This window comes from Chanos chanos, chromosome 3, assembly GCF_902362185.1.
Source record: "Chanos chanos chromosome 3, fChaCha1.1, whole genome shotgun sequence".
NCBI lineage: Eukaryota > Metazoa > Chordata > Actinopteri > Gonorynchiformes > Chanidae > Chanos > Chanos chanos.
The window spans coordinates 15122269-15149615 of record NC_044497.1 but is presented as its reverse complement, the minus strand read 5'-3'; the positions used below and the strand labels follow the sequence as shown (position 1 = coordinate 15149615).

The 27347-nt window shown below is 43.5% G+C and overlaps 1 protein-coding gene across 2 annotated transcripts in view; it reads left to right on the top strand.

Annotated features, from left to right (window-relative positions):
* LOC115807976 (rho guanine nucleotide exchange factor 4-like) overlaps window positions 1–25895 on the top strand; it is a 29738-nt gene extending 3843 nt beyond the window's left edge. The window contains exons 2-11 of one of the 2 annotated variants that reach the window (XM_030769198.1): window positions 15791–15936; window positions 20047–20226; window positions 20373–20567; window positions 20942–21121; window positions 21214–21446; window positions 21641–21770; window positions 21907–22038; window positions 22241–22484; window positions 25171–25248; window positions 25738–25895. In XM_030769198.1, coding sequence (XP_030625058.1) covers window positions 15791–15936; window positions 20047–20226; window positions 20373–20567; window positions 20942–21121; window positions 21214–21446; window positions 21641–21770; window positions 21907–22038; window positions 22241–22484; window positions 25171–25248; window positions 25738–25895 — 1676 coding nt within the window. Of the gene's footprint in view, window positions 1–15790; window positions 15937–20046; window positions 20227–20372; window positions 20568–20941; window positions 21122–21213; window positions 21447–21640; window positions 21771–21906; window positions 22039–22240; window positions 22485–25170; window positions 25270–25734 lie in introns of those variants that run through there. The other variant, XM_030769200.1, reaches the window with a different exon arrangement.
* The last annotated feature ends 1452 nt before the right edge of the window (window positions 25896–27347 follow it).

The following is a 27347-nucleotide window of genomic DNA, read 5'->3' as shown; positions in this document are numbered from 1 at the left end:
ATCAGGGTCTCATTTCACAGATGATGTATAATTGTCTGCGTCCTTGCCTGTCCCTCAAGTATGCAGAAAGCTGAAGTAATTTTCTTTTGTCTCTGTCTATGGTTCTCACTCACTTCACTCATTCTTTGTACTCTCTCTCTCTCTCTCTCTCTCTCTCTCTCTCTCACTTGTTCTATCTCTCTATTTTCTCTCTCCTTTGTGAAATTAGATATTTCTTTCTCCTCAAATAGGAATCCTTCCAGCTCTGATTCTGGCATGTTCTCTGAGATGAAGCGGAGCAGAAACCTTTCTGGGGCTCAGCTCCCGGTACCCCTGGTACTCCCACACTTTACTCCCCCTCGCCTCCTGCCAAGCTATCAGAATGTCACAAAGGCTTTCATTGAATGGGTGTTGAAGAGAAAATGACCTCACAGGCTGGGTTGTCACATTGTCACACATGTCTGAAAGGACAGGTGTGTGACAGTCAAGGGAAAGAGTGAGTTCTCCACATTCTCCGGCACAGACTAATTATCCATTTATGCGTTTGACTGCACTTAGCGCCCCCCCCCCCCCCCCCCGCGCTCCCTATATAGTCCTATACATTCTCACATTCTCACGGAGTCCATTCTCAGGACTCCGTGCCTGAGATTAAAGTGGGGTGTGAGTTGTACTGCAGCAGTGGCGTGGACCAGTTCTGTGTTTAGTCCCCACTGAAGTAGTGTGGTAATACAGAGATTTCCTCTGAGGTGTGCTGAGTAAATCAGAGAGCGTGTTCACCGTTAGACCCGTTTGGATATGACTCAGTGCCCTCCTTCTGGAAACCTGCTTTATTTCCATCTCCCACTCTATATTTAGGCCCCAAAATTCATTTGGCCCCTTTAAGTGTACGTGTAAACAGTTTTCGTACCAAACCCCAAATCCTGGTACATATAACAGAGAGCAGATTCTGTCAAATAACTGAACTACTTTTCTATCTCATTTTGTAATTTAGCTGAGGCAAGCATAGTTTGATAAACACATTTTTCCACAGCACAGTTTAAAAAGAATATCTGAATATTTGCCTGAGAGTTATATAAAAATACATATTTTTGTCATTTGTAGACATGACTCAGATTCGGTTGCTTATTTGTGTCACAGCTCTGTTTATTCTTTACTGTCAGCAGTTAAGAGTGTAATAAATTATCCTGTGTTCACTCTCTTGTCTTCTCAAATACATGCTCTCTCTCTCTCTCTCTCTCTCTCTCTCTCATTTTGTCTGCCTCATTTTCACCGCTTTTTCATCTCTTTGCTGCTTTATTGTTCATGCACTTGCCTTTCTTTTTTTTTATCTCTCCTTTTTAAAGACTCCAATGTCTTTGTGCTGCATTGAGATGCATTGCTGGCAGCCCTGTGAGTATCTTTGTCACGTTTCCAGGTGCTATTGAGACGCAGGTGCGATCACAGGAGCTGACACGTTTTTAATTGGTGTTTTTAACGTTTTTCTCACATTTGAGTTTAGTGGAAAGTGAAGTTGATAGTTGCACTGCTGGTTGCTAATGGCAACATGGGTTCAGAGAGAGTTCTTGAAATGGAAGTGGAACCAAGGTTAACTCCTTCAAACTCATAAGTTTGACAGATTCAGCCAAACTCACATGTCTTTCTCTTCATGAGCCTGTCAAAATAATAGTCATGCATAAAGTCAGGGAAATGAATGGCTATGACCCTAACTAAATATGTCTGCTGAGAGGACAGAGGGAGAAGCCATTTAATAGGTTGGATTTTTTTTTGTTTTGTTTTTTTACATCACCCTGATGATTTTATCCAGCAAATTCCAACCTCAGTTAATTTCCTGGGCTTTTAAGAGGCTTAGCTGTTTAGATCATGTTTTGTAGTTTGGGACATACTTTACCTCTTAAGGCATCTCTGTTTTTATTGAGAAACTCAATTTCTTATGTGACAGGTGGTGATGTGAGTTTGAATAAACACATTTTCCTTCCATTTAACGTATCAGCAGACCTTGCAGCATGCTTTGAGATTCCTTTCCCTAAGTGGCTGATTCTAAAACACTCACAAATCAGCTGTATAAGGTCTGCATGATAAGGCATCAATTGTGCAATTCCTTAGATTAGCTCACCTCAGCCCTGACCTGTACTCACTGCAAATAAATGTTTGTCAGACCTTGGACTGGAAGAGCTGACAATTACTCTTCAGGACAATAGATTATGTGTGTGTGTGCGTGTGTGTGTGTGTGTGTGTGTGTGTGTGTGTGTGTGTGTGTGTGTGTCAGTGTGTCTGTGTGTCTGTGTGTATCTGTGCGTGCATGCTTGCATGTGTGCGTGTGCATGTGTGTGTGCACGTGCATGTGTGTGTTTTTGTGAGTGGGTGTGTGTGTGTGTGTGTGTGTCCATGTGTGTGTGTGTGTGACTTTGAAGGCCAGTCAGATTGTCAGTGAAAAGGAGACAGATAAGTCCACACAGTGAGCCTGACATTTGGAGATCTGAGCAGTCTCAGCAAGGGTGGGGGTTGGGACGTGGAAGTAGCATGTTTCTTACTACAGAAAGAGAGCCTCACAGTCGGGTACACTAATGTTAAAAACTGAAAAGGAGGATGACCCCACAAGGCCACAGAGACAGAAAAAAAAAAGAAAGAGAAGAGAGAAACAGATAAAGAGAAAGACAGTGAGTGAACAGAGAGAGCTTTGGAGATAACCATGAGCTGTGTTCTAAAGTGAAATGCCACAGCAGATCGGCAGAGTTATCTGCTCCTTTTGAATGTCATTCTCACAAAGGCCTCGTCTGCTCTGTCTCGATGGACAAAACCAACCCCCCCCCCCCCCCCCCACACACACACACACCACCCCCACCTCATTGTCTTTCTTTCTCTATCTCTCCGTCTCTTTCTATCTCTCTGTATCAGTGTGTGGTTGAACCTGCCCCCCTTCCTCCTTAAGGTGTTGGGAAGCAGCTCCTTTTACCGTGCAATGAGGGAAGGATATACTGGCAACTCAGTGAGGTTTGACCTTGAGGCTGGGAGTACCTTATAGAGAGCATTTAAGTTTGACTGGCATTATTTTGAGGGAGAGAGAGAGTGAGATAAATCGAAAAAAAGAGAATGAAAAATAAATGTGTGTGTGTGTGTGTGTGTGTGTGTGTGTGTGTGTGTGCGTGTGTGTGTGTGTGTGTGTGTGTTTGTAGACTGTACCCCACAGCCCTCAGAATGATACATATCATGAACAACAAGGCTGCACCAAATTCGCGAAGTGAAAATATATTAATATGTGTGATAGCATTTGGCCGTGTGCTAGTGTGAATGTGTGTACTTCCCAATACATGTCAAAAGCAATGAACATACAACCACCCACTCAATTTTTCCTCTGTCCTCACATTTCTGCCTTTCTTCCACCTCACTGACTCTCTCCATCCCTTTCCTCTGTCAGCGTGCTCGGAAATAGTCATGAGGGCTTTGATTCTTTATCTGAGTGTGAGGATGGCCCCGCTACAGAGGAGAAAACTTCAGTATAGTCAAACTGCACACCAGCAGTCTGAGGACATTAAGCTTAGACAGGACCTATGCAGGAGATGACACCAGAGTAGCCGCTGGTCAGAGCACTATGATTGGATGTCTCCTCCGATGATGGAGCCTTCATCGTTGCTGTGCATTAGAGAGAGAGAGAGAGAGAGAGAGAATCTTGCTCACTGTTATAAGCAAGGCAGCCACTGGGTTTGTGTGTGCTACCCATAACCCACTCTCCTGTAATCACTCACTAGAGAAATTATTCAAGGCCGGAATTGGATCCTTGTTTGACCAATGGCATTTTTCATAAAACTGTTCTCTACAGAATAATGCTTTATATTTCCTTTTAAACTCGACTAGGAAAACAGTGTATAATTAATGTCCTAAACTCCTTCAGAAAAAATTTAATGTCCTTAATGTCAGACTGACTGTTACATAAACAGTTTTGTATCGTGTTTATTTCCTCATTTGAACCAACTTGGACTTGACCTGAAATTCCCGAGACGTGGACTTTCTTGCACTCCGTGCCCTAATATGCACTCCCTCAAAGGCCATGGTCCCCACGATCTGTCTCTGCGTGGGGGCAAGCACAGCCCCACAGGATGATACGTATGACACACACACACACACACACACACACACACACACACACACACAGCGGGTCAGAGAAGAGCCCTGAAGAGCGACTTGTTCTAGTGTCATACAAAGTCAAGTGTAATTTCATGCAGGAGAATAAAGTGTTTGTAGAAGCTGAATTTCTCAGTAATGGCAACCCAGTTTAACTGGTGTTAATGTTGAAACTGTGAGAAGCGTGTCTTTCGTTGGGACTGCATTTAACACAGGGAAGTCATCTCTCCTTTATAGGGAAGAGAGAGGGTTTTTTTGCCAGAACAGATTGCAGTATTTGTAAGCTACAATGCCAAAACTGACTGTGTACCCTTGTTGTTAGTTTGGATGAATGCATCTGTAGGGGTGTGTGTGTGTGTTTGTGTGTCTCTGTACGCATGAGTGTGTATTCCTCTGTGAACATTCTCTAACCCTCCCCCATGACTAGTGAGTGGTAAAAAAATAGCAGCGTAAACAAGTTGTCAGCCAGCGGTGTAGTTAAACAGGGCTAACTCAGCCTGCTGCCCTGCTAATGACGGGCCCAGCAGGAGTTGTTCAGTGGCTCTGCCTCCACAATGCTCAGAAGGTGTTTACGGCCATGCTAGGATGGAAGGGGGTGACTGTCACCACAACAAGGACCTGCTTAGAGCGTTGGTGCCCAGCTGTGGGAGACAAGACAGGGAGGGTTAATTCTGGTATGGTTTGGAGATGGTGCGGAGAGGAGAGGAAAATATTAATGGTGGAAAGATATAGTGGATAAGGTATATAGTGGTAAGCTGAAGATGGAAGGGAAGGCGAGCGGGAAGGTACAGGTCTGAGCAGTAAAAGCTTGTGTTATGTCAGATATGAAACAGATGTGAAGATTCATCAGCAGCCCTCCCATTCCTTTTGAGACCATGTATGGGCATCAACTGTCAAAGCCACTTAAAGCCAAGACAGCTAATGCAAAACAGCTCACCGTCCTATCAGTCAAACCAACTCAGAGAGCTACTTGGAGTTCACTGAAAGGAAAGAGAGAGAGTGAGAGAGTAAGAGAGAGATAGAGAGGAGGAGAGAGAAGGCTACTCTCTGTAGAAATACCAGCATAGTGATTGTGTATGATAGGGGTCATTAGTCTGAAGCGACCCGTGTGTGGTGAGTGGGTTGGTATACACTCATTTTTATCTGTGCTGCAGATTTTAAAGGAATGCATTGGCTGATGCATGAAGTCATTTTGTCATTGCTGGGCTTTCGCTATCTTCGTACACGGTGTGTGTGTGTGTGCGTGTGTGTGTGTGTCTGTGTGTGTGCGCCTTTTTCTCTTTAATCCGCTCTCTCCAGGGAGATATTTAGAGATTATCTTTTCCGTTTCCGTCACGTTTCGACCTTTGGCAGCTGCATTCCAGTTTCACGTTGCCTTCTATGAGAGCTGCAGCTGGAGGAGAAAAGCTACATTCTGACCTGGAGCTTTTAAAATCCTACTAGAAAAGCATCTTTTACAAAACGCCCTCCCGTGAGACGCCTAATAAGAATATAATCCAGAAGCACGTTCTTTACAACCTATACTGCAAAACTTGTTATCATTGCAGATTCTGGAATGTATGAAAGGATCAGTTGTTCATCTATTGCTCTGTTAGCTGCATTGTCTAGTGAACCTTAAGGATCCAGTTCTGGGAAGTGTACAGTGACTGTGTAATGACGACTGGGGGGTGACCAACCTCTGTCTTGGCATTCATAAGTTTAAAACAGACCAAAAACTTGAGGAAGTGTTAAAATCCTTGGGACTGCTCTCTATCTCATTATTACAAAACTGTTCCTGATCATGTGCTCTTTCCTTGAGTCAAAAATCACGCCGCAGAGAATTCTCTCATTCTAACCATGGTTCTTTTCCTCTCCTCATCTTTTCTGCTCTCTCCATTTCTCCCTCATCACTCCTCCACTCCATCATGTTCAGGCACTTACTAGGGGAGCGATTAGGTGATGAGGCGTCTCGCGCCCCATTGTGGAGCGTTTATCCACTAGCGACATGGAGGCATCGCTTCTAGCTGAGTCCATATTTCAGCGGTGGGAAGCTCATTAGGAGAAGGGAACCTCTGGGTCTTGACTTGGCGCTGCTGCTGTCAAAGTTCAGAGCTTTGCAGGTTGTTAGCGCTTCCATCTCAACTCCTTCATCCCAGCACTGGGCCACCGAGAGCAGGGACACCCCTCTCTACTGGACTGGATTGGACTGCTTGTCAGCCTCCAGCCTCTGCTAATTAACACAAAATCACGCTAGCAGTCAGGCTCATCAGCACCACAGGCAGAATTGAGTCGAGTGCCACTCTAATGCCTGAAACAGAATTAAGGCCAAGAGGACAGAAATGTCTGAATGAACGAACTCGTTTGATCCGGATAAGTCTGTGTATTTACACTGACTGTAACACACACGTTTTACATGTGATTGTGGAAATTTCTGTGATCAGTTCAGTTATTATCCTTTATCAAAAGCTAGGAACTCAATACAGACTATAGCTGCAGATATTAACTTGAGTAAATGAATCACTGAAGACAGGTTCATGTGAGGATTAGATATGATCACGCAATTTGAATTTTATTTAGACTTTAGGCCAAAAGGTAATGTTTCATAACTCATAGTTATAGAAATAAAGATTCTCAGATAAGCATGACTCACTTCTCATCAGATTAATGTTGTGGGAGTTGTTTTTGTTGTTGTTGTTGTGTGTGTGTGTGTGTGTGTGTCTAAGGGTCTGCATTCCTGTCTTGTTTTCTAAATCCTCCCCTCATCAGCACGGGCTGTCTGGCTCTCAGCTGAAGGCTTGTCTGTGTGTGTTTATTTATGTGTTAGTTCAATGACACAGAGGGGGGACAGAACTAAATTAGCTTTGCTGTGCAGGAGTCCTACATGACAACGGGGAACGATAATGCAGTTTTTGTTTGTTTTGGTTTTGTGGTGTGGAGTATTTGAAATGCTGTCAGAGCAATCTGTCATCTTATTTTTCAGGAATAGTGTATGGTGGTGATTCCTCTCTCTCTCTCTCTCTCTCTCTCTCTCTTTCTCCCTCTCTATCTCTCCTTCTTTCTCTCTCTCGTTTTACCTCTCTTTCTCTATATCTCACATTTTTACATCTCTCCAGCATAGGGATCTTTGCTTCGTAAATAGTCTTCAGATTGTCCGCTGTACAGAGCATTAGGCTAAAGTAATTGCAGTTCTCTGTGGCTTACACACGGCCGGTGGTAGAGATCTCATACCCATATACCTGAATTGTGTTTGCTCATGGTTTAATATGAAACCCAGGGAGAGATATGGCTTATTGCTAGCATTATAACCACAGGTGTATACTTTGCATTTCAATGATGGATTTGAGAATGAGGTTTAGGCCTGTTCTATGTTTCTCTCACACACATATCACCAACATTCTCAGAATGCTGCAGTCAGCAGATAGCTGGGCTTAAACTGCACCACAACCACTCACTGTTGTGTGGACATGAAGAGAGAGTGTTTATGATTCTGTCACGCATGCACACACACACACACACACACACACACACACATATACACACACACACACACACACACACACAGACACATACAGACCTGTTTTTTGCTATCACAGACACAGACCTCCCACCCCCCACCCTCCTATCTGTTGCCTGCCTTTTCCCAGCAGGCTTTGCTGGCCTGTTACGATTTTAGAGCATCATTTGTTCAAAGTCTGCTTGGAATTTCAATGCACATGACAGGGATGCGGTCACTCAGGCTTTTAAATTCACCATATGTTTATGGAGAGGGTTTGCTCATAAAATTCACTGTTGTGAGTGTTGGTGGAAAAGAGGCTGTTATAGATGACATGAGTCACCAGCAGGTCTGCCCACAGTCTGATATGTACTGAGGAGTGGGACTGCAGAGATTGGACCTGTAAGAACTGTGTGTGTGTGTGTGTGTGTGTGTGTGTGTGTGTGTGTGTATGTGTGTGCGCGCGTGCGTTCAGTATGACAGGAGGACAAGAGTAATGTGGTGATGGTAAGGTTACTGTAAATGTGTGATGTTAGTTACAGCCCCAATCAATGAGTCCCGTGAAACTGCTGCCTTTACTAATCTCCATCGATCCTCCCCTCACACTGAACAGACACTCAGAGTTCAACCTCTGCCACTGCCCAAATCTCATTAAAACCCCATTCAACCCCATCTGCCACAGTGAACCTACCCAATATGAGTCTACATACACACACATTCACTCACTCGCCCATATACATATACCCACACAAACACACACACTTACACACAGCCACACGTACGCACACGCACACATACTCATTCCCGCTCACACAGACGCGCGCCCGCACTGACTAACACACGCACTCATACAACCAGCCAGTCTTCCATTCATCTCTTACCAGCACGTACAAACCAGATTTCCCTCCAGCTGAGAGTGAATGCAGTTGTCATGGTGCTGATACGGAACAATCTGTGACAAATTGCACCACAGCATTGTGTGTATGGCTCCAGTTGTTCAGGAGAAGACAAACATTAATCTTGGAATTTAATCTTTGCTTGGGAGTGCATCGGCAGCAATTACTTCAGAAATACTCAGACCCCCTTCCCACCGACATCTGTTCAGAGGGTGAATAGCTGCTTCTGGATTGGTCACCTCAGCAACAGTCAGGGTCCCCTACCTGCTCTAATAGCCCAGTACACTGGGTTTGAACCTAGTGACCCAGTCTGAGTCTACTGAACTCAGTCACAGATCAATAGAAGGAGCTCCATTACCAGGACTGTCACAGTGGCCCCTGTACACAGGCTCTGTGTGTAGTCTAGTATTACGTCTCTGGTGGATTATTGCCTCTGTGGTTATGGGTGATACGATACCCCCTCCTTGTACATTCAGGATTTATCCAGTCCTGTTTATTGTCCATCCTGTGCTTTGAGTTTTAGACCCATAAATGTGTCTGAGGATTAGAGAGACTTTGATAGGCTGCATGACAGGAGAATTTTTGGAAAGAGGTCATTGTGTTTGACTGTTGTGACTGGTTTCTCTCATTACCCAGAAACCCCAAAGTTATATCTCTGTTTTTGCTCCACCAGACATCTCTGATCTGAGCTTCGTAGACAGCGAAATATGCTTGAGTTACTCTTGGCATTGCCGCGTTATGTTTTGTTAGGTTTGTGAGGTTAGTCACAGGAAATGCCTGCTGTCGTTGTTTAAAAAAACACAGCAACGCCATAATCATTAAACCGCATATATGTGAAAGCACATTAGTGTCATATCATGTTGCCATGGTGCCACATTTGATCACAGCAACAGCAGGTTATAATATCACATGAGTAGTAAGTTTGTATATATTGAACATGTTTGTCTGTGTGTGTGTGCGCGTATGTGTGTGCATGAGTGTGTGTGTGTGTGTGTGTGTGTGTGTGAGCTCGGCAAAACACAGTGATAATCACAGCTCTCTGCTGTACTCAGGCAAATCCCATTTGTGTTTCAATTGAAAAGGTCGGCATAAAAATTGTACTCATAAGTCATTTCCAATATACAGCTCAGATACTGTTCATCATAGCGTTTGTGGTAAGATCTCCTCTCCCATCTGTTTTAACTGAACAGATACTCTGAAGGACACATCCCGTAGGGGACTTTACATGTGGACTGATAGATGTGCTAGGATGCTGTGCATGAGTTCTCTGGCTTCCTTAATGGAAGGTGCTCCATCAGCACCACATCTCCCCACGTCCCCAGCACCCTTCCCCTAGCCCGCAGTCACGGACAGGGACACAAATAGGTCAACAGGCTCATTACAAGTACACTGGGCACCTCCAAGAAATCTGTGATTCTCATTTTAGACCGGGAGAAATGGAGAAAAAAAGACAGAGAGAGACTCAGGTAGAAGTTGGTTTTTTTCTCTCTCTCTCTCTCTCTCTCTCTCTGACCATTCATTTAATCATGCCCGTTCGGCACCCCTGCTGGACTTCTCACAGACAGGAACCCATTTCAGTCAGTGCCTCATTACGAACCTGTGTGACTGACGGCCGCCCAAGTGACACCCTCACAAAAGACTCCTCAGGGATGGACAGGACAGGAAAAGAGAGAACACACTCACACACACACACACACGCACGCACACACACACACACACACACAGACACACACACACACAGATACGGAGAGAGAGGGAGGTGTCTAATTTTATGAAAGCACTGTCTGTATCATATCTAAGACACACATGGCAAACCTGGCCTGGGTGAAAGGGAACCCAGAGGGCACAAAGCCCAGCTCATGGGGTATTGTTTTTATCAGTCTTATTTGGACATCCTTGGTTCCTTTCCATTGTTCATTCTCTGTCTGGACTTTGCTACCCTGCATGGGCAGCTTGAAGACAAGCAGACGTTACAGATGGGCCACCTCTGTTCCATCTAGCTTAATATGACTGACTGTGTGTGTGTGTGTGTGTGTGTGTGTGTGTGTGTGTGTGTGTGTGTGTGTGTGTGTGTGTGTGTGTGTGAGAGAGAGAGAGAGAGTGTGTGTGTGTGCGTGTGTGTGTGACTGTGTACAGCTTGGTGTGACTGGTCAAAATGACCTTGTATTGCATTATACAATGCAAAGCAAGTGCATTGTAGAGTACATAGCCTGTAATCACATAGCCATAGTAATTCAAATTTAGTACCCACTGTGAACAATCTTTCCCATACCTGATCTACTTCCCTTTTATTGCAACTGACAGCTGATGACAGTTGCAAATATACATCATTCACAGGGCGGTTCAGCATGATTGGAGAAAAAAGTACCCAGCCACAGACCCAGTTGGGTGAGACTTGAATCTAATGCTTTACCCATCTTGAGGGATTCGAAAGGCTTGATGTTCCACTTCCCACCTACAGAAAACACCCCCCCCCCTACTCCATTACCCCAAATAACCAGGATTAAAAGGCCCTCTGCCCGTGAGAAGTCTCTCTGAGGAATGAGCCTTGCTGACACTATAGAGCGAGGTGCTGGCTGTCTGCCTTCGATGGGTCTCCTGGGGAGAAAAAGAGTGAGAGGGGGGAAAAAAAGATGGAGAGGGAGAGAGAGAGGTGAATGACAGAATGAGAGGAGAGAGAGAGAGAGGAGAGAAGAGGAGAGATTGGGCTCTGAGCCCTGTGGATGTGACAGGTGAGGCAGATCTTGACTACACGCTCTGTCACCTCTGCCAGGCGCTGCCACCGCGCCCGTCTCCGATCCGCCAGCTCCCATCACGCTGACAGAGGGCACCGCCATGCCATGCCCCTAACCAACGTCATCGCGCACCTTCCTCAGTGTCACTCACCCCCTAAAACCAGGGTACAGCCTGACTAAAGTAGGTCAAAGTTACCCCAAAAGTGCTTACTTAGCCATAGCAGAGACACAGTGTTGTATTTGGGAAAATAAGGAGTTTAGTGCAGGACTCTCCTGATGCCATTACTCCATTAAATAAAATATGTCTGTTTTAAAAAGTGCAACGTAATATCAGTATCACAGAAAAGTGGTGTTGTCGACTGTATGCCGGTGCATTTGACACAGAGGTCATGCTGACTTATGGAGGTCTGTCGCAGTCGGCTGTTAAAACTGCTCCATTGATTTTAGGGGGGCGGTCATCGATTGTGCTGCTACTGTATTTTAATGAGCTTATTGATGAATATTCATTTGTTGCAGTATACGTGAGAGACTGACTGTAATGCTGAAATGGATTTGAAGAGGAGACGTAGAGTCATGGCAAACATCTGGCCAGCGCTTGCTCCCAGACCAGTGTACCCCAGGGGAGCTCCGCTCCCAGAGAGTTAAAGGGGGCCAAGAGAGAGCGTGAGAGAGAATGCACATAGGATGTGATGGAAAGAATGGTAAAGAGGCATGGGAGGGGGAGAGAGAGAGAGAGGGAGACTGAGAGGGAGAGGGAGAGAAAGAAACATTACCAGGCACGAGTGAACAGAGTCACGAGAGGAGAAAGAACATGCCTTTACTCCTTTCATCCACTCATTCCAGTTTCTTTTCCTTTCTGCTCTGCTGGTCCCTTTGCATACGTGGAGCGAGGGACCGCCTGTGGAAAAACTCTCTTTCTCTTTCTCTTTCTCTTTCCCTTTTTCTCTGACTCTCTCTGTATCTGTCTCTGTCCCTGCTCCCCCCCCTCCTCTTTCATTCTCTCAAACACACACACAGCAACACACACATATACATGCACAAGTGCACGTGCACATACACAGCAGCGTACACTCACACACACACACACACACTTCTCTATCTCCTTTCAGTCAATACATCTTTGCACATTAGCAAAATCTGTGGAACAGTCGTGAGTTAGACACTAAATAATAAGCTATGCCATCTGAGTATAGACCTAATGAACTATTCTGAATTACAAAATACTTAAAGTAGTCTGTAAGTACTTAGAGTAGTCTGGGACTGTCACTAGCTGAAGATGAGCAATCTGCCTCATAAAATGGCCTATTAATATTTTACAAAAGTTTAACTGCTGAGTAGTTGCAAAATGATTTACATGCCAATCAGACAAAGAAGCGTCTTTTATGTGAATGTGAATGTGAAACCTCAAGTTTCTCCGTCACTCTGTTTTGAGTGAAGCAGGTTAAATGTAAGATTTTACAGAAATCACTCACTTTCACTGTATTTCTGTTCATGAAACCCTTGTTTGTGCAATACAGTAGTTGTCTCTTAAACAGCAGAGAGAGGAAGAGAGAGAGAGACAGTTAGAGAGAGAGGAGAGGGAGAGAGAAAGAGAGAGAGAGAGAGAGAGAGATGGAGAGGTAAAATACACACAGGAGGGGGAATTTAATGACAGCTCGATGTGTTTCCTCATGCCCTGGTGATCCGCTGCCCTGGGGCTACCCCCTGTCATGGCCTGGTTAACGAGCAAACTTGGTCGACAGAGTTCTGTGAGAGCTGGGCGCTCACGCGGGCATCAGCAGGCACGTGCCAGGCCTGCGCCAGCCTCTAGCCCATCGCTGTGCCTGAATTCACCCCCCCCCCCCCTCTTTCCAACTGCCAGGGAGAAGAGAGCACACAGAGTAATCTCTGATCTCCAATAACACTAACCCAAATAAAGCAGATCAGCTCAGGGGAATCTCTAGCTCTCTCAGTCTCTGTCTCCATCTCTCTCTCTTTCTCTCTCTCTCTTTCACACACACACGCACACGCACAATGCTCACATACACAGTGACAAACTCACATACACAATGACATACCTTCACATACAAACACGGAGACAATGAGATGCCTACACACACACACACACACACACACACACACGCACGCACTGACATTCATACAGACATAAAAGCAGATGCCTTGGACATGTCCATCTACGCCCGAGTGTAGACATGAATATTGTCTTTCAAGGACAAAGAGCACTAGCACATTGTCCCTGAACACTCTGCAATACACACAGAGAGAGTGTCATTCACGTTAAACGCAGCTTTTATACCCTCTTATCTAACCTGATTGACATGTGCAAAAGCTCACTCAGAAACCTCTAGAACAAGGCGACTGTGGAAAGATGGACTGTTCGTAGTCTTATCTCCAGGGAAACGTCCCCGTCGATTCACTAATAACAGAAGCAATCAGGACATAGACGTCTCAAAGATCAGTGAGGAGCGTGCCGAGGAGTAGGCCCCTTTTATCTGACCCATCACTGATTGCCCTTGGCCAAGATGGATGTGTACTGTTTAATCTTGATTTCTTAGCCTTAATTCAGAGTCAAACAAACGACAGCACACAGGAAGGCAAAAGCAGAATGATAAAACCATTTGTCTTTTTTATAAAGTCATTTGTTATTGCAGACTCTGCCTAGACAATGTTTTTGAGGCGGATAAATGTTGAGAGAGAGAGAAAGAGGGAGAGAGAGAGAGAGAGATGTGTGCGGAGGGGTTTGGCAGTGGTTGTGTTTGTATACCAGTCGTGGTATGGCAGTTTGAGGAATGGTCCATAGGGAACATTTGTAATCTCCTGTCTCCTCTATGCACCGAAGATGAGGCATACAGAGCAATCTCAAGCCTGCATTTTACAGCTGCTAATAAATAAAAGGCCACTCAATACCTGGCCTCCTGCCACAGCCTTGCTGCTCCACATCAGTGTGCAAGAGCACCTCCTAGTGGACAGCCTAGTGGACAGCATTTCTACAGACAGCAGAGACATGCAACCTGCTGCTACAATTCAGTAGTTATATATTCAGTTTTTCTCTCAGCTGTTTTATGAAGGTGGAATATTTCTGGGAGAAAATTTAAGACAGTAAAATACATTGATTACTAAAACTAAAATGAGGTTTTATGAACCGACCAAAGCATGTTTCTAGATAACTAAGGCAAAGGAAATTGGGAAATTTTGTGCTGTAACGTAAATTTTGGTGAATTTCATGAAAATATGAAAATTCACAAGGATCCCTCAGGGCTGATGGTGTAAAGGTAAAGCTCTGATGTGATATAGATTGTGTGTATGACTAGAGACTGTATGATCAGGCCTCATGGAGTTTTTTCCTCAAGGGAGGCTTTTGTGATAAATGCATTACAAACGTTGTACTGAGGTGCAGCTCTGCTCAAGGCGTAATGTATGCTTTTACGAAGCAAATTTATCCAATCAGTTTCTCCTCCCGCCTCCGGGGGGTTTCTGCATGCACTGTGCTTTCTCATTATGTACAGCTCCCCGTCTCCACGGATACCTCAGTGCTGTAACAGCTGTGTGTGTGTGCAGGCCAGAGCAGTAGGCAGGGTATTTTTAGCCTGCCATAACAGGTACCCATATGCACAGCCACTGAGCAAGGACTGATGTCACTCAGAGGACATGTGTGTGTGTGTGTATGTGTGTGTGCGTGTGTGTGAGTGCGTGCACGTGTGTGTGTGTGTGTGTGCGTGTGTGTGTGTGTGTATGTGTGTGTACAGGCTTGCTGGCAAGCAGAGAAAGTGTTTAATTTATATAGTGACATACTTTCCCTACATAAACTCATTTGTGTGTGTGTATATGTGTATGTGTGTGTGTGTGTATGTGTGTGTGTGTGTGTGTATGCTGGGAGAATATGTTTAGTTTACAGAGCCATATGCTCTCCCTACATAAACTGGTACATTAAGGATGAGACAGATTTCCCCTTAAAGCAGTGGGACACAGTACAAAATATAGAGGTTTTGTTTTTCTCTGTGCAAACATCCTCTGTCTGCTAATTACATAATAGTATTGTTATCACAGTAGCATTGTATTAGCATTATTGTTTTGTCATTCATCCATCACTTATTAGTCTATTTTCGTCACCTTTTTGTTCTTGAAGAGATAGAGTTAATAATGTTTGAGAATGAGACTGCAACACTGTACATGCTGGCAGTTCTCTGTGGCCTTAGAGAAAAAAAAGAAACATGGAACAAAATAGAATGGCTCTATTTGGTGTTTTAGATGTTGTTAGCAGCATTTTTTTTTCTAAGGGTGTCCCTAGAAGCATGATGAGTCAAGCTGTGTGTGACTTAGAAGAAAGAGAACCATTAGGGACATGAAGATACAAGGGCTGTTACTTTTTCTTCAACATATAATGAGCAGATATTGACTTCATCACAATGTATTGCCTATGTTATTCTGTTGGTTCTTATTTCACTATGAGGCAGATGACAAAAGAAAGGTTTGGAGGCAGTGATGTGAAAAGAAAACCAGGTGAATTGCCTGTCCTTATGGGCTTATAGTTAGTCTAATGACTGTTCTCTGTCTCTCTCGCTCTCGCTCTCTCTCTCTCCCTCTCTCAGCGCTGGTAGTGCCTGACGGGGCTCCAGACAAGGTGGGTTTGGGGGATGATGCGGGCAGTGAGGAAGACCTCTATGAAGAGTTCCGCAGCTCTGGACATCGCTTTGGGCACCCCGGCGGAGGAGGAGAGCAGCTGGCCATAAATGAGGTACATCAGCCCTTTCTTCTCTCTCTCTCTCTCTCTCTCTCTTACTCTCTCCCTTATTGCTTTTTCTTCTTCTCCTCTGTCTTACTGCACTGGCTCCTAGGCTCACTCTCAGCACTGCAGTGCTCTGCTTTTGCAAGCTTTTCTGATCATCATGGAATAATTTAGGTGTATGGTAAGGTGTGTGTGTGTGTATATGTGTATATACAAACTGTAGCTTTAAATGACTTTGCAAAGTCACAAAGGGAATGTAAGCACCAATGGTAAGTCAAAACTTATCATGATCTGTATATATGCATTTTATCATAATGTCAGATTTATTTTGAAGATAACTCCGGAGAATTATTGTCATTATCACGTGTTCATCAAGTCAGGTTTGCTTCACACGTACAGCAGTGTTAAAACAGAGAACGTGAAGTCTTGGTTCTAGAGCTAATAGCCAAGCAGGCTAACATAGCAATTACACCTCACAGAGCATCAGACCTGTAAAGTTTGTGAACGAGCTTGTTGAAAAACTCTTAGAGCATGCTGGGACCTTTGCTTGTTACCTGGGAGATATGGAATGCCAGTAATGTTCTGTGAATGACTGAAATATTCTACTGTCCCTTTCCTCCGCTTCACAGCCAATCCTTTTGATGGATTCGAGACAACATCTTGCAGGGAAACAATTTCAGAGGTTTTGAATACAATTTAGCTAAAAACACCAGGAGAGAGGCACAAGCTATGTTCCATCCCATAGTAAATGAAGTAATTGCCAGGGCTCATTGGCATGGCTCCTTGCTTGCTGTGTTATAGCAGGCAGAAATCTGAATGTTGAATCACTGCAGTGTGTTGAGTTTTAGCTGGGAGTGGAGTTGACTTTTTATGTCTTTGGAAATGTGTTGGGTTTGGTCTGTGTTTGTAAAGAAGTGAAAAGAGAGGGTCTATGGATTGTTGTGGTTCTACACTTGGATTCCTAGATTTTCTGTATAAAAGTGCTTGTGTTGTATATGGTCTAGACTATTAAGTGCAGCAACACTGTTAAGGTATAACCATATATTTGCTTTGCTGTAGAACACTGAGCTGTGATTCGGTAACCCACAAGCCTTGTGTGATTCCTTGTATGTGTGTGTGTTTGATAGGTGAGAATGAGACCGTTATAATTTGCAAAGCTTTCCCGTATCTACTCTTTTAATGGAGACAGCTGTGATTTAGCAGAGCACTGAGAAGGATGCAGGCAGTCAGCTGATGTGGCTAATAAACAACCTCCCCTTCCCTCTTCTTTCTCTTTTTTTTGTCTCACTATTATTCTCCATCCATCCTGCCGCTCTACTCGCCCCCTCCCCCGCCCTATCTGGGGTTGCTATGGCCTGCCTGAACGACTCTGGTTTCCAGGATACGGTGCTGAAGTCAGGCAGCTGATTGGTTGCTCATGGTCGGAAGAGGAAAATAAAAAGCCAGAGAGAGCAATTCTAGGATTTAGATGGATGGTTATGCCTGTGTTGCTCCAGGCAGAGAGACAAGCACCATTTTTAGCCTTAGTGTTTATTTAAAAGAGAAAAAGGCAGGAAGAGAAAGGGAAAGCTATTATGGAGGTCTACCAGATCAAGCAACGCTAACCCATCCTTGTGTGTATATAGCTTAGCAAGCCTGAGGGAGAGAGTGAGAAAGAGGTGGGCTCACAGAAGAGGACAGTCAGGAAGAGGAGAAGAAGAAGAATGAAAGGCAAAATTAGCAAGATGCATAAGCAGACTGTCCTAGCCTCCTGACACAGCTGAGAGGAGTAGGGGGAGAGACAGAGAGAGAGGGGGAGAGACAGAGAGAGAGAGGGGGAGAGACAGAGAGAGAGAGAATACGAGAACGAGCGAGACAGATTTTGTAGAGAAAGGCAAACGCGAGAGAGCGGAGCCCGCTGAGCGGTGTCGGCGGCGGAGCTGGGAGGAGCTGGGACGGCAGCGCTGCGTTGCCGGGGCCCCTCATGGCTCGCAGTTCTCACCGCAGCAGGCAGCGCCTAGGCCTGCTCCACACACTACTGCGCTGCAACATGCACCCTGACACGCAGAGAGTGGTAGTCTTCCTCATTATGATGCTCCTCATCATCATCAATGTGGTGCTGATGTTTCTGCTCGCCTTCCAATAGACTGAGAGAGGGAGGAGGGGGGGCAGGGGCAGGGGGAGGGAGGGAAAGAGGGAAAAGTGAGAGAGAGTTAAAGGGACTGGACGAAGATGAAGTAGCTCGTGTGCTGATGGGTATCCAGGATACATGGACTTCAGGGGTCCAGGTAAATAAGTGTCCAATGCTAGCAAGTAAGCTAAATGAAACACAGATGCAGTGTTTTGGCTGGGGTTTTTTTGTTTTGTTTTTTTAATGTCTCTACACTTTGACAAACATCACTCTGTACTTTACTTTTGTTGATAAGCCAAGTGACTTTTGTGGTTCACTGTCAGTGCATTTTTCATGTGGTGATGTGACTGGCATCAAATCATTTCAGTTTCTTTAACTTTAGCCTCTATTATAGCTTACAGACTGTGTACACCATTGCCAGAATCTGCTTCAGCAATGTTGTTTTGATTTGTCTGTCTCCTGCAGTGTCTAATTATATCTTGTTCTGTAATTATCAGACACGTGTACTTATAGCACAGTGTCATGCTGGATGTGCTTGGAAGGCTGACTAGGCTGTGGGGTGATGTGAGGCTTAGCTGTGTTTAATTGTAGAATTGATTTGAATTAAGCAATGAAATGGAGCTGTGCCTGGTGAGTGGAATTAGCTGTAAAGCTTTCTCTGTAAACAGGTCGATTTTGAAAAAGATTGTTGTTTTGCTTTGCTTTATGGAGGTATTTAACTTTCTAAGCTTTTGTGAGGACTTATTTGAAAAATTGTTTTGACGTGATTAAAGTAGTTTATACACTGTGAAAGATGGTAAAGTTTGGTTAACAAATGGTTTTTGGTAGTTTAACTACCAAACATTTAAAGTTAAATGTTAAAATGATTGAGCTAAGCTTGACTGTTACGGATAGTTAACCAAACATAGAGTTGTAGTTTTACGACATAGCTTGTTGTTTTGAACTGTGTTTACTGTATTTAGGTACAATATTGATTTTTGGCTCATGTAAGTTCTATATAACTAATGTTCTGAGGGCTGTAAGGTTTTGTGATGTGCAGTGCATAAGACAGTAGCAAGCTAACTCTGACAGCTGGCTACTACACCAGCTATAGTATGTTGTATACCATCAACTCCAATCTGTAATGTTTCTATGCAAGTTAGTGCCTAGAAACACTATAGATCGGAGGTGATGGTATATACCTGATCATACTTTATATGTGCAGACTTTGTCATGATTGTTTTGGGTTTTAAAGCATCCATATATGTTGCTATAGTGCTCACCTCAAATACTACTTAGGGGCAGCTTCTGCAAGAAACCTGGACAGCCATCGCAGTATGGCTTGTAAGTCTGTGCATATGAATGCGTATTTGAGTGTGAGGTGAACAGTGAAATCGAGTTTTTGTGACAGAAACTAGAAATAGACAGAACCAGCAGAGAGGCAAGAAATCTGTGGGTGTGTCGCCTAGCAACAGGCTTGTAGTGCCCCTTTCTTTGTTGATGGATCGATGGCACTGTGACTTGCCTTGGAGTGGCCCGTAGTTCTATTACTGTTCCGCTTTTCTGTTCTCTTCTCTGTACCTCAGTGATTAGTAGACTAATGCTGTTATAGTGCAATTTTCTGGAATACCGCTTGCTCCGGAGGTCCAGTAACAATTTAAAGCTTCGTTGTAATGGAGTAGACGCTCATCTGAAATGCACTAAATGAATGCATCCCTGTAAGTGTCTCCAGTTGAGTTTCACCTTCCTCAGATATCAACAATCACAGTGCCCCAGTTTCTTCATTAATTAAAAAAAGAAAAATCAGCTTAATCATCAAAGCTGATATATTTTGATCAAATAAATTAGTGGCATTATGTTGTGATTCTTAGTCACACATCTTTCATCTAAGTTTAAATTTGTTACTCTACTTCTTTCTGCTTCTATTGTATACAAACAACTTCTTCAGTGTCTACCTCACCTCTTTAATGACCTTTTGAGTGACCCCCCTGTCCTCACCCAGTTGGCCTCTCTTCTTCTCCCCTCTCCAGCTGATCAGTGATGGCAGTGTGGTCTATGCTGAAGCGCTGTGGGATCATGTCACAATGGACGACCAGGAACTTGGCTTCAAGGCAGGTGATGTCATCGAAGTAGTGGATGCCACCAACAAGGAGTGGTGGTGGGGCCGCATCCTGGACAGCGAGGGCTGGTTCCCAGCCAGCTTCGTTCGGGTGAGGAGCTCTATGCTGGTTGCCAAAAAAGAATAACTTTGGTACAGATCTATAATAGGCTTTTTGGGGATTTAAATCATCAAATAACTGGCAGTGCTTTATAGAAGGATGTGACCATTGAAAGCACATGCTCTTGTGCGTTTTAGTTGCGTGTGAATCAGGATGAGCCAATGGAGGAATACCTAGCTCAGCTGGAGGAGGCGCGGGAGGAGGACAGCCCTGGGGTGGGGCTGCTACTGGGGCCCGGCCTCCCCTGCAAGGAGCAGATGAGGACCAACGTTATTAACGAGATCATGAGCACAGAAAGGGACTACATCAAACATCTGAAGGACATCTGTGAGGTCAGCCCTACACCGACAGAGAGCGTTGGCTTTGGGAGTTCATAGCATGAACTAATTAGATCAATCCCCTTCATGCTTCTCTGTATCAAGATCTCTTTTGGGCATCATAACCATAATTTCTCATAGTTCAGTAATATCGTGGCCTCTGTGGTCTCTCCCTGTAGAGCATTTCATAAGGCCCTCACTATATCATTATACTTTATAGAGGTTCACTAGGACTTGTGAAATCAAGAACGCAAGTATCTCTTCCATGGGTCACAACCTTTGTGCTTCCCGTATGCCACTGGATATTCATGACTTTGACAGACTGTGACACATTTTGAGTAGCAAACTCCAAGCTTCTTTCTCTCTCCCTCTCTCTCTCTCTGGTTCAGGGCTATATTAAACAGTGCCGAAAGCGAACGGACATGTTCACGGAAGAGCAGCTCCGCACCATCTTTGGAAACATTGAGGAAATCTATCGCTTCCAGAGGAAATTCTTGAAAGGTCTGGAAAAGAAGTTTAACAAGGATGAGCCACATCTCAGCGAGATCGGATCCTGCTTCTTAGAGCATGTTAGTGAAAACTCTCTGTCTATTCGACTGTTTGTTAATCAGCTCCTACAAAGGTTACAGTTTGTTAATGACTCCTTGTCTTATTTCTCCAGCAAACAGATTTCCAGATCTACTCGGAATACTGTAACAATCATCCCAATGCCTGCCTCCAGCTCTCCAGACTCATGAAGGTCAACAAGTATGTGTTCTTCTTTGAGGCCTGCCGCCTCCTCCAGAAGATGATTGACATCTCACTGGATGGGTTTCTACTCACGCCAGTCCAGAAGATCTGCAAGTATCCTCTACAGCTAGCTGAGCTTCTAAAGTACACCAACCCCCAACACAGGTACGGCTCCAAGGAAATCCCTTCTGACCTCTTGTGTATTTTGAAAGACTGTAAGGCTAAAAGTAACATCTTAAGTTGATTATCAGCAAGTGCATATAACACATCAATGTGCTAGAGTAATTTCACATGATAAATAACTGAATTAACATGCTAGAGGTTCAATCTAAGTAGATTTTTCCTTTTTTAAAAAACAGGGATTATAAAGATGTAGAGGCTGCCTTAAATGCCATGAAGAACGTTGCCAGGTTGATTAATGAGAGGAAACGTCGTCTGGAAAACATTGACAAGATCGCTCAATGGCAGAGCTCCATAGAGGACTGGGAGGTAGGAAGCAGTTGAAACGTAGGATATCAAATAGGCTGCCAGACCTTTACTATCAGTACAGACTGTTCTTTTCAGACTCATAAAATGGCACTAAATATCTTGTTTTCTTTTTTTTTTTTTCATTTATGTTGTTAAGGGAGAAGACGTTCTCAGTAGGAGTTCAGACTTGATCTTCTCGGGCGAACTGACCAAGATCTCCCAGCCTCAGGCCAAAAGCCAACAACGCATGTTCTTCTTATTTGACCATCAGATGGTCTACTGCAAAAAGGTAACATTTCCAGACAGCGTAATAAGTGATATAATGCACAAAGAAGTCACTGTTTCCCCATAGACAGAGATATATCATTCATAAACGGTGGTCTCTATACATAAGTCGCTACATGTCAGTAGTTTTCGTTGATTGTATGTTATCTTAGTCCTTGGTGGTTCAATGAATTTACTATACCTCGATATTACCTGGTCTCTTCCAGGATCTCCTGCGTAGAGACATGCTTTATTATAAGGGCAGAATGGATATGGACCAGATGGAAGTAATAGACTTGGAAGATGGGAAGGACAAGGATTTCAATATGAACGTAAAGAATGCCCTGAAACTTCGCTCGCTGAATGGAGAGGAGATCCACCTGCTGTGTGCCAAGAAACCTGAACAGAAACAACGATGGCTTCGTGCTTTTGCCGATGAGCGGGGACAAGTGCAGCACGACCGTGAGACAGGTGATCACTCCTTTTGGAAAGCACAAAGTGCTGTGTAATGTACCATCAGAAAATCTCTCATGTTGACATATACATCTTTTTTGCCCTGACCAGTTGTTTTTTTACCATACCTTTTGAGTTTCCTCATCTCAGTAATGCTCTGCACTCCTGCTGCCCTTGCATTACAGTACGCTAATCCCTCATTGAGATGGCCGCTGCATTACACTGACCTCACTCTGGGAAAGAAGAAAAAGAGCTTACTTAATGTAATTAGGAGTCAGTCACATGATTATATGCCAAAAAATAGACAGGTTGTTTTTCAAGTCTGATGCATATCTGAACATTTGACCCAATCACTGGATGTGGGGCTCAAATGAAACATTCCCCCTATCTTTTTACTGTGCTCCAGAGCATTACAGCCAGATCAAAATGCCAATTTTTGGCGCATAGACAGAGTGATGATTATAAGTATACCTGATAGGAACACAACTGGATTTATGACCCAATCTTGTAGATGAGCTGGCCAAGACCCTCCCCCAGCAGGCTGCCAGATTTCGACATTTTTAAAACCATTGCTTTAAATCTTTTCCTCCTATATCATCTGAACGTCGCTTGGTAACCTGGGATCCATCTGTAATCTAGAACCTGATCCAGTCCAATGGGAACCCATGGCTGGATTCAGTGCGGATTACTCTTGCCTGTTTGACTGACAGCACTGTGATAGAGTGGTTTTCATTGTCATTCAGAGCCAAGCCTCTGTTGCTCTGTCTGTTGCTATTATTGGAAATCTGCTGTTTTGATGCGATCCTGTAGCGCATACTTTACGATGGATTCACAGCGGCTACGTTGTGATGATTTCTTTGATACATTGTGATATTTGGCAACATGGTATGTAACAGACACTCAAGTTGAGTGACTTGTTAGATTTTTTCCTTTCTTTCTGTTCCCAAACCAAAGACCCTAGCCAAGTTGTAAATGCCCGGCAAATTGTACAGGCCTTCCATATTAAACGGGAATGCATCACTTACAATTCATAGACAGCACAAACAAAAAGCGGAAAAATATTTACACAACTACATAGTGAGTGACAGAAGACATTGACAAAGAAACTAAACAGAGACGAGCTGGCAAAAAATGTAACAGAATTTTGTGTTGGGCAACATAGAGGTGAGTGCCAAAATAAAGGAAATGCTTGAGTACATGTAAATGAAGTAGATGAGCTGTTTAAACAGTTTACACTTCATGATGCTTAAGTTCACATATAACAATGCTGGACTGGCCCAGTCACTCATTACTTTGGCTCCCATGGGAAGAGGATGAGATATCATTGGCTAGGTTCACACTGTCAGTCCAAATCCGATTTTTTGCATATCCAATCAGAATTCGATCTTCCTGATTGACTGTTCCCATTATATATTGCATGTGATCAGATCCGATCTGTGTGTCCGGGTGGCTATCCTCATTTTCTGTCTTATTCACATTGGTTGCTATAGTCATGACATTGTGCCTGAAAGTAGAAGTAGTTGATATAAACAAACTAAAGTGGAGGGTAATGAAATGGGCTTGCTTATTTACAACCTGGCAATGTGGAGCCACAGCGCAAGTTTTATAAAAAATAATGAGACGGCGTGAGAGATGGAGGAGGCTTGCAACTTTATTTCGCCGTTATCACTGTCCAACGACCTACAACCGCTCATCAATGGCTTCCTCCGCCACCAAACTAGCATGTTTCCTGCAGGTGTGATGTTCACATGAACTTTACGCGGCATCAAAAGTCACAAACGTAAAAAGAAAACACCTGAAATCCGATCAGAGCAGTCAGACCTAAACGGATTTGCAAAAATGCGATTTGAATCAGATTTCTAACCCCATACGAATGCGATTTGAAATGGATTTGTAAAAATCGGATCTCATGTGATTTTTTTCCTGTTCAGACTTGCTACATATGATCGGATTCCAATCGGATATGCACATAAATCGGATTTGGACTGACTGTGTGAACATAGCCATTGAGTCTTTAGGAGAGGTGGTTGTTGCGGCACCTTTGGTAGGAGCTTCAGTGGTCAAGACTGTTCAACTTGCTTATGCTAATGTTTTTCCTAAACTTCCTTATATTTTTGTTAAGAACTGAGGGTGGCGTAAAGATATCATCAGTGCAGGTCAGCCTTGGTTTAAAGGTCATACTCCTTGACCATATATTGAGCACTGCTCTGCATAAGCTCTAAATCAGTTACCTGCAAAATAAGGTGTGAGCAGGCACGTTTTTATCAAGAACAAATTGTTGACAGAATTCTACAGTCAGATAGCAATACACAATCTCATTATTACACATTGTGAGTAAAGTGTTGTTGTGATTTAATGAGCATGACAGTGATGTAAACCTTATCCAATGACCAGCTGATAGCTTAACCCAGCTCAATGCTTAACATGGATTCTGAAGCAGTAGCTAAGAAAATTTTTTTTTACTAGCACCGGCAAAGTGCTAGTGGTGGAAATTTTTTGGAAGCCTCCCTTGAGTAGAGTTTCATACACTTGTAGAACCTACACCAAGATGCGCTGCAGCTGTTCGGTCAGTTTGTAGTGGCCCAGTAGCCTATTAAGACATTTTATGCAGATGTTTCCTTTATTTTAGCACTTACCTGTATAGGTAAGGGAGATACATCCAAGCATGGTACCAGCACATATCTTATTCCATTTTCTCCTGCAGGTTTCTCTATTACTGAGGTCCAGAAGAAACAAGCTATGCTGAATGCCTGCAAAAGCCATCCAGCTGGGAAGCCCAAAGGTACTTCCATTCTTTTCTCATGTGTATTGTTTTCTGGCAGAACTAAACAGCCCTGCTGCCACTCCACTTCAGTCTCAGTCAGCCTTTTCCCCCCCACATCATTTATAAATATCTCAGCAGTAAGGAGTACTTAGAAGAGTGGAATGGGCTCATCAGCTGTAGAGAGGTTTGTGTTAATGCTCTGGATCAAGGATGTAAGCCAGTTCAATCACACCTATATGTCGACATTAGCTGAAAGCCTTATATGTTAGTCTATATTAAGAGAAAACATAAGCTAGACCCTCTGCCCTCTCCCTTCTTTATGTATTTTAGGTGCCATCTTCCATACAATATAGTTCTCATGTATGTATGTCTACTGAGTGTATGTGTGATTGTGTCAGATAATGGAGAGAAGTCTCTACATATACTTAATCAGTATCCACATACACTATATCAGTTTCACACCGTGATTTATCCTTTGAACCGTTCCCTGTGCTTTGGTCTCAGCAGCGGTAACCAGGCCATACTATGATTTCCTGCTCCGTCAGAAACACCCAACGCTGCCCACCAACCTGCCCCAGCAGCAGGTCTTCATGCTGGCAGAACCCAAACGCAAGAGCTCCAACTTCTGGCACAATATTGGCAGACTGACACCTTTCAAGAAGTGAAGAGAAAAGGAGACTAGAAAAGAAGAGCTCTCAGCTCGTGCCTGTACCTACCCTTTTTACCCCCTTTAATTTCCATATTGGTTATGTCGAGTACTTACAAAATTATATTCTGACTTGTTATGATGAAGATGATGGTTATGTAGATTTTTCTTTGAGAAAGCACTTTATTGGTTGGTTACAATCAGACTTGGAGATTGGACATTGTGAATACAATGGAGGGGTATGTCTAGGACTATTGTTCTGCTCCTTCGATTTGAATTTCCACTTCACTGATGGGTAATAATGGTACATTTGCTGCAAATGATTATGTGACTGCTACAGCACGACTCTCTCTTGGAGAGGCTCGACTTAATTTTGTTTTCTAAGTTTTTGTATTTCTTTTTTCTTTTCTTTATTTTTATGTCTGTATGTCAACAAATGCCAATTGTTCTCAGTGCCAGATGAAACACCTTTTCTATTTAAATTAGTTTTGTTGTTGATTTTCAAAAAGGTGAAAAAGGGTTTAGCAGATTATGTAGTTATTTTAGAACCTGGAGAAGAACAATTCAGGCTTTTTTTTTTTACGATGTCAGCACCGCCAGTGAATCATGATTTTTTTGGTTATGATGGTTCTAATGTTCTAAGGCAAGTTAATGGAACCCAAAGATAATACTTAGTTCAGTCTCGAAAATTACATTTTCTTCAATGTAGACATCCCATTATGCTCTTACAATGATGTGGTTCACTATGGATTTCCTTAGCCTTATCTGCATTCCCTGTTCATGTGCACAATGAACTTCATTTTGGAAGTGCCATTTGAAGGGTCTCCTGGTGTTATTTGGAAAACTGTGCATGACTTATCAAATACAAAACAATTTAGCTGCTTAAAAAACCCATATCACTTAGTTTATGGCCACACTATTTCCCCGCCATGTTTTCACACTAAGAGAACAAACCGTGTCAGAAAGCTGCAGCATCTGAACACTGATACACCCTGTGCAAACAAAGACCATCTTTGGTCATCTAAAGCTGCATCTGAGGACTTACCACCACTATATAACCACCCTATACATTTAAGTGTCTGTCCTACAAATTATCCTCCATAGAGAGATGTAATGAAATATTTCTAATGAGATGTTTACTGCACTGTCAGACCCCATCAGTTCCTTTGACAGAATGGATTTTAAACACAACACGCTGATAGTTTTATGAGACTACTCAGTGTGTGGTTGTAAATACAGATGCAAATTACATTCAGCTTTCAAAAGAAATCGAGTCATCAAGTGTTGGCAGTCTTGCGTTATGAATTGGCGAGAATTTTGGAGTCTGAGTGTGTACAGTTTTCCTTAAAGAGAAACAGTAAAAGACAGGGATGTGCCTGTGTGCTCATGAAATTGGATGAGTGTTTCTTTTCTTCAGAACCTAAAATGCCTTTATACATTCCTATATTTATAATTTGTCACCACATACCGT